The sequence below is a fragment of the Heloderma suspectum genome, chromosome 2 (assembly GCF_057233095.1).
Source record: "Heloderma suspectum isolate Gila_16-S chromosome 2, 16-S_ref, whole genome shotgun sequence".
In the NCBI taxonomy this organism is placed as follows: Eukaryota; Metazoa; Chordata; class Lepidosauria; order Squamata; family Helodermatidae; genus Heloderma; species Heloderma suspectum.
In genome coordinates this window covers 373,617,394-373,627,974 of record NC_139459.1, presented here as the reverse complement: position 1 = coordinate 373,627,974, position 10,581 = coordinate 373,617,394, and the positions used below count along the sequence as shown (strand labels likewise).

The 10,581-nt window shown below is 46.6% G+C and overlaps 1 protein-coding gene across 1 annotated transcript; it reads right to left on the bottom strand.

Annotated features, from left to right (window-relative positions):
* LOC146356152 (uncharacterized) lies at positions 1-9,696 on the bottom strand. Its single transcript, XM_084831723.1, has 4 exons — positions 9,482-9,696; positions 6,345-6,865; positions 6,027-6,144; positions 1-5,573 (listed from the first exon to the last, which is right to left on the bottom strand). Exons 2-4 carry the CDS (start codon positions 6,786-6,788, stop codon positions 4,708-4,710), a joined length of 1,428 nt encoding a protein of 475 aa, XP_084687849.1. The 5' UTR covers positions 6,789-6,865; positions 9,482-9,696; the 3' UTR covers positions 1-4,707.
* Positions 9,697-10,581: the final 885 nt, after the last annotated feature.

The window sequence follows — 10,581 nt, the reverse complement described above, 5'->3', positions numbered from 1 at the left end:
GGAGGTTTAATTCTATCCTTAAAGGCTTGAATCAGGATAGTGGATTTTTTAAAATCACTGTGTGTGTTAATGGGCTTACCTAGCACCAGGATGTTTTTAACTCATCATTACTTTCTACACTGAATTTCCTGAATTCACTGTCTACAATTCTTTCCCTATCACCACCACTGTATGTATTGTATAAAAACCCTGAAACTCTCCATAATATATGCTCTCCATAATAGAATGTGATGAGGTTGGCTATAGTCCATAAAAACTTGTGCAAGAATTGGTTAGTCTTTAAGCTTCTGATCCTCCTGCGTGTGGGGGAAGGCCAATTCCCTCCCCTCCCTACAGAAGGGGGCTCAGATCCTTATTCAGGCTGGCTCTGGCTGGCAGCAGGAATCACTTCCAGCCTTGCAATTACTCCCCACCCCCAAATCAACCTCCAGTTCCTCTCCCAAAAACATTCAGAAGGCTGGATGGGGCGGTACTCTTGCTCTGAAGGACATCCCTGCCCCCAATTCCCTTCCTCGTTAGGAATCCATCTTCTGTTCATTTAACCCACAGAAGATGGAGCAGTGAATTCTTTCTGTCTGGGGATCCAAGCCTGCAATCCTATTTGCACTTGCATAGGATTAACCCCCCAGGGAGCAGAATGGGACCTACCTGCAATGCAGCTAGGGCTGGACTCTGGGGTCAATGTCCGGGGAATTCCCCGCCCCCACAACCACCCAGAGAGTGAACGCCACGTTATTCCAGTCATCATCATGAACCTTACACATAATCTCATATTTTTTAGAATGTTGTATTTAATAGAACACTAATATTTTAATGCTTGTAATTTCTTTTTTTTCTCTTCAAAATGTTTGTTTTGTTAAAATCACAATAAAAAGATTAATAAGGAAAAAATCAAGTAATCATCATGATGGTGCCATGATTTAAGTGGATTTAAAATGTAATACTGCACATGCTCAAAGTATTCCTTCTTCTAAAATCAAGGCAGCAAGTAGTTTTGTTGTCCTAGGGTATCAGGAAAGAGAAGCAGGTTTAAAGCAGGGAATGGCCATTGAAGTGAGTGGGGAAATGGTAGTTGTGTGCTTCACAACTGAAATAATGCACATGGCTATTTAAACTGACCATGGGGAGAGCAATCCTGTGGCCCGCAGACAGCATCTGGGAGGCCATAGGATAGTGTGGATTCCTGGATCTGCGGTCCGACACAGTGCCCCAACCTTGGACCCAGGAGTCTGCGCTCCCTAACCTCTTCCCCTTGCAGCTAGTGTGGAGAGAACCATGCCTGCTGCTTCTCCAAGCTCACAAAAGCGACCTTGGAGGAAAGGTAAAGGGGCATTCCCATGGGCAGGGAGGGGACTGGGGAAACTGGCTTACAAGGAATCCTCTGGCTCCCCAGCCTCCTTCCCTCCCCCTCCCCAATACCTCAGCTAGAAGGGCAAAAAAGCCCATCTAGCTGAAATGCAGGGTGGGAGGAGCTTGGAGACTAAGCTCACCTCTGCCGCTCATAAGAACATAAGAAGAGCCCTGCTGGAGCAGACCAAGGGTCCATCTAGTCCAGCATTCTGTTCACACAGTGGCCAACCAGCTGTCGACCAGGAACCCACAAGCAGGAGACGAGCACAACAGCACCCTCCCACCCATGTTCCCATTGGATGGCTGTAAGCCTCAGAGTTCGGAGTCTTACGCCCATCCCCATAGGACTGTGTCCTAAGTCCAGGATCAGCTAGGTAATTTTAGACTTTGGACCTCGTGGTCTTCCAGTTCATCCCCCCACCCCACTAAGATGACAGTGGGCCAGTTTGCCCAACACAACAGCCCATCATGGGTTAATTTACCCTCGAGGAGCTGGGGGTTGAAGGCTAAACAACCCTGCATAACCCTACAATAGAATGTGGATTATGTGAGGGTTGTTTAGCCCTCAAATAACTCCTGCTGGCTGGTTTTGCATGACACGACAACCAACTCCTCAAGGGTTAATTAATCCATGAGGGGCTGTCCTGTCATGTGGTGCAGAACAGGTCACTGTGTATTACAGGATCCTTACTCAGGAGTAAGTCTCCCACTGTGTTCAGGAGAGCTTATTGTAAAGTGTGTGCATAAGATTCCAGCCAATAAACCACTAGAGTTCCTCCAAAATGAGACAAAAACATATAGGAGATTAGAGATTAGACAGACAGACAGAAAGAAAGAGAGAAAGCAAGCAAGCAAGCCAGCCAGCCAGCCAGGAATGTGGGCATGCCACATTCCCAGCCCTATTCCCTGCTATACCAGAGTTAGTATATCCCATTCTGATATTTTAGCAAGCAAACAAACAGGTTTGCAAATCCTGCTAAATAAAAAAGTACTTAGCATTTGCATTTGACTGAAACAAAGATACTCTTTACATGCTTAGACACTGCAAGACATTTAATTTTCTTTACAGCATTTATTATTTACATTTATTTGCTGCCTAGCAACCTAGTCCTCTAGTCATCGTATAATTAAATCAAAAACATAATACAAACAATATACCATAAAGCAATACACCAGCATAGAGAATAAAAAGACACACGGAGAGCTACAGCCATCCACAGTGTTAAAAAAAAAGGTCAAATGATGTCAAAATAGACGAACATTAGTATCAAACTTAAAATAATAAATCTAAACTGTCACAAACCATTACAGATTTTTAAAAATATTAAATACGTTTTTAAAAACTGGATGAACAAAGTTATTTGCCTGGTGTCAAAAAGATGTTACGGTAGGCGTGAGGCAGGCCTCTCTAGGGAGACTGTTCACAATCAGGAAGCCACCAATGAAAAGGCCACATCTTTCATTGCCATGCTTCCTACTTCAGATGGTGGGGGAACACAGAGAAAGGCCTCTGTTGATGATCTGAAGGCATGGGTAGGTACATACATCTTTCTGGCAAAGACCTTTCTGTTCACCCAGGCTTTTAAACATAGTTCTTAAGATACTGAGGTTCCAAGCTGTGCAGTGCTTTATAGGTAAAATCCAGCACTTTGAAATGGGCTCAGAAATGAATCAGAAACTAGCGAAGGCAAGAAAGGACTAGCGCAATCAGAGAGAAAAGCAATTCCTCTCTGAGTGCTGAAATAGAGAGCCTTTTTTCAGTGCCCAGTTTGAAGAAAAAACACTAAAAAAACATGGGATGAGGGTGGGGAAGACAGATCAAAGGTAAGAGGGGGCAGGATTTTAAAAGGGGCCATGTCCACTGGCCAAACCTTTGTGGGCAGATTAGAGAGTCCCAGCCCGTGAGCTAGTTTAGGTGTAGTGCACTCAAGTCCATTACCATGGACGGGTACTGATCCAGCACTCCCACTGCCACACCAGAATTAGAAGGAGAAAGACTGACATGTCTTCCAATTTTTGTGAACCGCCCAGACAGCTTCGGCTATGGGGTGGAATAGAAATACAACAAATGAAATGAAAGTCATCTGCATACAGATGACAAGGCACAAGAAGTCCTTGACCCCACTCAGTGGTTCAATGTAGAATAGCATGGGGGATAGAATAGAACCCTGTGAGACTCTAAACCAGGGGCATTGTTAGGCTCATTGTTGGGTTCATGGGCCTTGGGCCCTGAAACTATTTCCCATGGACCTGAAACTATTTCCCGTGGCCCTAAGTATCTATTGGCGCCAATGGAAGGTTCTTTCTCAGGTTAATTGCCATGTAGGGGGCAATTTTCATGGGTGATTGCAGTTGGGAAGTGAAGAGTTAACACTCCTCTCCCTGAAAATCCTGCCTTCGCACGGCAATCAAGCTTAGAAAAATACTTTTCATTAATGCCAATGGGAAGCTTGGGCCCTACATCTTTTAAGTGCCTAGCAACATCCCTGCCCTGAACCATAATAAATACCACTGGGCTGAGAAGAAATCCTCCAGATCCACCATGCTGGCTGGGGAATGCTGGGAGTTGTAGGGCTTTTTTCTGTCTAAACATGCATAGGGGTGCACCCTTAGTCATCTTTTCATCCCTCAATGAAGTGTCCTAAATCCCTTATGAATTATCTCTCCCCATGGTGGTGGAGATGAACTTGTTGCTAGGAGCCATGGTTCATTCACAAAAGATGCCCAGACATAACATTCTTCTGATCACAACCTTATTATGAGGTGTAAGCTGATGACCTCAACTACACTTTTGCTCACCAGATTCACTCATACACAATACAACTTGTGGATTCACAGATCTCTGAGCATTTATACTGTCAGCTTCACTTGTGGGTAGTGTGTTTGTTATCAAGGTTTGATTGTTCAGAATAGCACTAATCTATTTATTTATATGCTTCCTCCAAACAGGAAGATTTGTTCTGTCAATGGCTTTTTCTTTTGCTATGTTTCTCTCTCTCTTTTTTCTAGGATTCACCCTTGCATAGACTATTTGAAGTGATGTGAATCTTGTGCTCTGGCTGATGTGAATTCCACACCTGAAGTATTTGTTTGGTTTGAGTAGGATCATTCCATGTTTCAAGCATGATTTCACTCTACGTGCAGTCCTTTATTATTTTCAGGCTTTCTCTATGACTAGAATTCATGCTAGACTCAAATGTACCCCTGAGTAAACCCTTAGAATGCTACTAAGGTTCCCATTCTACCTGAAGCTTTCCACACTCCATGCTTTTATATGTTTTCTCCCGTGTGAATTCCTGGATGTAAAGTAAAGGAGTTAGCCAACCAGAATCTCTTTCCACACTCTAAAGGTTTGCATCATTTCCCCTCTGTGTGAATTCTTTGATGTGAAATAAGGGAGTGTCTCCAAAAATAGCTCTTTCCACACTCCGAGCATTTAAATGGTTTTTCCCCCGTGTGAATTCTTTGGTGTTCCATAAGGTGTGAAGTCCGATTGAAGCTCTTTCCACACTCCAGACATTTAAATGGCTTCTCCCCTGTGTGGATTCTTTCATGTGTCATAAGTTGTGAGTTCTGAGTGAAGCTCTTTCCACACTCTGAGCATTTAAATGGTTTCTCTCCTGTGTGAATTCGTTGGTGTGACATAAGATGTAAGCTCCGACTAAAGCTCTTTCCACACTCCAAGCATTTAAATGATTTCTTCCCTGCATGAGTTACTTGATGAGAAGGGAGATTTATCTTCTGAGCGAGTCTTTTTTCACACTCCAAGCACTTAAATGCATTCTCCCGAGTGTGAATACATTGATGTAAAGTAAGTGACTCAGCCCAACATAAGCTTTTTCCACACTCCAAACTATTGAATGGTTTCTCTGCTGGGTGAATTATTTGATGGGAAGGGAGATATTTCCTAATACTGAAGGTCTTTCTGCACTCACAGCATTTGAAAGATTTCTCCCCTGTGTGAGTTCCCCTACTGAGATTAAGGCTTGATTTGCAACTGAAGCTATTCCCACACAGAAGGCACTTACACCTTTCCTTTCCTTTGTGTATTATTTCTTGGACTGGGATTTCACAGATTTCACCATCCTGAGAAGCAGGGGCTTCATCCCTCTTCCCTTTGGCTTCAGTTCTTTTGCTCTGCTCTTCGTCCTGTTTACATCTGGTTGTTTCCAACAACACCCTGTGTGGTTCTCCTTCATTCTCGCTGTCACACCCATCGCCTCCTGGAAAGGAGAGGAACAACTGGTAAGAGCCCAAGAGGGAAACGGAGCTTGAAATCTAAGAACTAACATTATTCGTTAACTGTTGTCTTGTAGGAGCGATTCCATTAGCCCAGGGATGGGCAATGTCAGGAAGTCCGAGGGTCATTTTAACCACCTGGATCTGCCCAGGCCGGATGCAACCCCCACCCCCACTACAGGTGAAAAATATTTTTTTTAATTAAAAATAGCATCCATAGTGGATATGGGGTGCCAAAAGGATCAAAATTGGCTGAATTTCTGAAATGTAGCAAGAGCACAGAAATGTACAGTGATTTTTTTAGCATTTGTAAACTGATTTTATCAACCACGGAAAAGAGGAATGTTTCCCCAGAGAGGTCACAATCCCAAAAATCTTCTCCGTTATTTCCCTGTGCAGGGCCCTTTGATTCAGACCCAACAGGGCTTACTCCTTACCCAGTGGGGTGGCCCCTTTATCCGCTTCCTGCATGCTCCACCTGGGCAATGACTTTTGCTTGGTGTCTGATGGAGCCTCCTCTGACTCCAAATTAGTGCCCCTGTCTGCAAGCGAGTCCTGCACCAGAAAGACCAGGGAAGATTACAAATAGAAAGACAGATCAGAAACAAAATGGTATAGGAAGCACACCAGCTGGAGTTTGGGACATCCCCTTCTAAGATGATTTCTCAAAAACGTTGAGCAACTGATGGGGATTTTTAGGATATCCTTGAAAATATTCCTGGCCCTTTGAAACTATCAGAATGAAACGCCCTCACCTGCTGCTCTTCCCGCTTCTTGTCCTCTGCCTGACTCAGGAGGAAACCTTCTGCCAGGGCCACTGCTTGGAAACTGGTCTCTGGCTCACATTCCCTGACCCAGCTCTCCATCTCCGGGGGCAGGATGGTCAGGAACTGTTCCAGGATCACCAAGTCCAGCATCTGAGCCTTTGTGTGTCGCTCGGGCTTCAGCCACTGACAGCAGAGATCATGGAGGCGGCTGCAAACCTTTCGGGGCCCCTTGGCTTCCTTGTAGCTGAACTGCCTGAAGCTCTGGCGGTGTATTTCTGGGCTGGGGTTGTCCTCTCCCTGGATCCTCTGCATAGTTTCCCAGAACTCTCCACTGCTCCCGTCCTGAATGGTATTAGGGGATTTTCCTAATTCAGGGCCAGCTAAGTCCTGTTCTTCCATCTTCACCTTGTGCACAGAGGCAATCTCCAACATGGCCGAAGGATCGTTTCCTCTTCTGCCAGGTTCTGCTGTAAGGCACGGACTGGCAAAATTACTGGGGAGACCAAGTCCTGCAAAGCCAAGAAGATATTTGGTGGATCAGCTCTTATGAACACTCCTGAGGCAGGATCACATTTTACAATGAAGTTCCAGCTGGCAACTGGCTCCTTTCTCTGTATAGAAGGCAAATGGCATGACTGAAGAGAGACTAGGGATAAGGGGTCAGGGGAGAGTTCCTTTTCTTCTTGGGCACAAACCAAGGCCTTCATACAATGCAGCGTCCTTCCCTTTGCTCTGTCCCTAACAACAACTCCACCCCCTCATTTTTCCTTTTCTTGTGTACCCCTCCACCTGTCCCCACTTATTAGCATGTCTATTTGATTGTATGTCTGTAGGAAAACACTGTGTTGCCTTTTAATCTTTGGACCTTGGCTAAAACACTTCAGGTGCTTTGAAAACAGCACCACATCCACCACCACTGAACCTGGAATGGATCAGCTGAGAGGCAATGTGGTATAGTGGTTAGGACATCAAAACCGGAGTGACGCAGATTCAAATCCCCACTCAGCAATGGAGCTTAGAAGATGACTGTAAGAGAAGGGTGAGTGGGGGAATGATTGACAACAGAGACCAGATTGGAAATGGTGGTTGAGTTAGTGTCTGATGGAGAAAATCAGTTAGACAGAACCCCAAAATCCAGTTGGCTGATACCTTCGCTAGGACCAACAAAATTCCACAATTTGTGCAAGCTTTCAAGTTCCCCAGAACTCTTCATCAGACCAAAAAAAAAAAAGGGATACAGGAAGAGACAAAGTCCAAAAAACTGGCCAGGTGTCATGGCCATGAGATCTACAATTTAGACAAGATCCAGTCTCAAACTGGGGATTTGCAGTCTGAATGAATTATCCAGTGCTAGTGGTTGCAGGCATCAGATTACAAAAAACATTCAGTTTTGGGAAGCAGAAGCAAATGGCTGATCTCCAGGCCTGAACACACACAGGCTGGATTTTTGCTCTGATCTGCTTCTCCTTGCCTTGGTCGAAACACACAGGTTCCTGAGGCATCATAGAGCACAAGTGCAGAGAAATAAGGCCGTCCTTATATAAACAAAGCTGGAGATTAATTTTAGGTGGTGTACTAGGTAAAAAAGTCAATTAAGGCCGAATGGTGAATATTGCCTAGTGGTTGGGGGGATGGAACCTTCAGTGCAAAGGAGGAGGGACAAAAACACTTAGGGAGAGAATGGCGGGTCTGCACAATCAGCAGGGGAGAAGAACCTACCATGGCTTCTTCTCACACGCCCGCCATTTGCCTAATTACCCACGATGCGGCACAGGTTATCGTGTCGTCCGAACCCACCGTTGTGCGCAGCGGGGATGGCTTCTAAACTACCCCACAACCCATGGCTTGTTGTAAGGATTGTTTAGAAGCCACACCATGTGCCAGGTTCGGATGACACGATAACCTGCGCCACTGGTAATCAGGCAAATGGCGGGTGCAAGAGCTGCATGCGTGCGGGCAAGGGAAGAAGCCACAGTGGCTTCTTTCCCCCCGCTGATCGTGTGAACCCGGTCAGTGAGTTGAGTTAGGATGGAAAGAGTCAAAGAAAGGAACTGGGAGGCAGCATTAACTAATTCAGGGTGCAAACCTATGCATATTTAGAGAACTATAAGTCATACAACTCCCAGCGTGCCCCAGCCAGCTATTGCTGGGAGTTGTAGCACTTTCTTTCTCTCTAAGCATGCATAGCATTGTGCCCTGAGTTAGTTAACGAGTAGAATCAAAGGCAGGGCGTGAATGAGGAGAGAAGGAGAGATGTTACTGAAAGCAGAGGGGGGGTGCTCGGTATTTAGAGCCATTCTTTATTATTATTTCTCAGTGCCTGGGTGCTCTGAATGTTGACCTGTTACATAGATGAATATATTTTTCTTCTTTTAAATATCTACGTTGTGGTCTGGGTGGATTTGGAGGTTGGCATCCCTCACCCCATGGGCTGCTTTAGAGGTACCCAGAGGAGGACATAAAGTGTTGAGTCTTTCTGCTCTCTACAGATCAGGAGATGGTGGCAGGTGGTGTTTTGGGGAGTCCTAGGGAAAGCCTGGACCTAGTGACAGATAGGGGCCACAGCAGTGTGAGGGGATACATCACAGTGACCTTGGGACAGGCACTGTGTTTCCTCCTCGCCCACTTCACAGGGTTGTTGTGAGGATAAAATGGGGAAGGCTGGAGAACCATGGCCTACAGCAAGCTCCTTCAAGGAACACTAGGATGTAACTAATGAACACATAAACAGCTGCAGGGAACATTCCCAGATGGAGTGAAAGTGGGAACCAAAATGCACTGAAGTTTCCCAGGGACTTGATTGTGCTTCTCAACTCTCACCCCCAGAAGCCTCCTTGGCTGTCCTCTCTAGTCACTTAGATCAGGTTCTCCCAACTTGGCGCCTTCCAGATGTGTTGGACTACAACTCCCAGCACGCCCCAGGAAGCATGAGGGATGCTGGGAGTTGTAGTCCAACACATCTGGTGGGAACGAGATTGGGGGAGGCTGGCTTGGACTCCTTTCCACTTGGGGGTCTCCCCACCCACGCCGCCCTTCCCTGTCTTGCATTTTCCACTCGGCCTCCCACTGCAGCTCCCCGGAGCTCCTGCACCCAAATGCACACGGGGTGAGCTGGGGGGACTCACCTGATCCCCCTGGGTGGGCAAGGCAAAGGCCAGGCCCACACTCCCCTGCCCCCACAGGAGGAGGTCCAGATCCTTATTCCGGCTGGCTCTGGGTTGAAGCAGGAACCAGCTCCGGCCTCCTCCCACTCGGCCTTTGCTCCTTCCAGCTGCTGTCCAAACACCAAGCGCCAGGCGGGATGGGGCGGTGCTCTTGCTCTGGAGGACTCCCCCTTCTCCCCTTGACCCCATTTCCTTCCTCTCTAGGAATCCACCTCCTCTCCCTTTAACCCTTAGAAGACTGAGCAGCCCAATTTCTCAGCCTGGGCATCCAAGCCATCGAGTCCAACTGCGATGGGGGTTGGACTCGATGGTCTTACAGGCCCCTTCCAACCCCACTCTTGTATGGTCCTGTTTCCCCCTCCGTCGGCATTACGCCCCCACTGAGCACAAGCGGTGCAGCAAGGAAAATAATAGACCTCGGGGTCTTTCAGGGCAGGGGCGGCGCTTAAAACCACCATGTGAGTTTATTGCAAGCTCTTGGGTGTATTTACTCGGAAGTAGGCGGTGGAGGGTGATGGCTGCGATTTCGGTAGGTCTGTGAATTCATTCTGGGTTTCAGTCGGAACCAGCCAGACCGCTAAAGGAGCTATCCAAGGTGCCGAACCAATTTGGGGGATAGACTTCAGCACCTTGGATAGCAGCTTTAGAGCTGTGACTGGTTCTGCTGACTGAAACCCAGAAAGGACTCACAGCCCCACTGAAATCAGAGCCTGCCACCTCTACTGGAAGTAGGTCTCCCACTGCATTCAACAGAGATTATTCCGAAATGTGCTCATCAGATTCCAGCCAAGAAACCAGGAAGCTTCCCAGATGAAGAGACAAACAGATATGGGAGATGAGAGACTAGACAGAAAGGACGTAACAAAGCCAGGAAGCCATATCCCCACCCACCCATTTCATGCTATACAAAGGCTAGTATATCCCATTCTGATGTGTTAGCCAAAAAAAAATTGCAAATCCGGCTAAATAAGATAGCGGAGCCTCTGCAGTTTTGCGTTTGAATGAAACAAAGACACTCTTTACATGCTTTGAAACGTTTGCTCTGGCTGATGCTATTTCCA

Bases quoted from the DNA above. Each gene is read 5' to 3' on its own strand.
- LOC146356152 (XM_084831723.1), bottom strand. From the start codon at position 6,788: ATGTTGGAGATTGCCTCTGTGCACAAGGTGAAGATGGAAGAACAGGAC. The intron at 6,145-6,344 runs GTGAGGGCGTTT...TTTCTGGTGCAG, and splicing joins AGAAGCGGGAAGAGCAGCAG to GACTCGCTTGCAGACAGGGG. The intron at 5,574-6,026 runs GTAAGGAGTAAG...TCTCCTTTCCAG, and splicing joins TAAAGGGGCCACCCCACTGG to GAGGCGATGGGTGTGACAGC.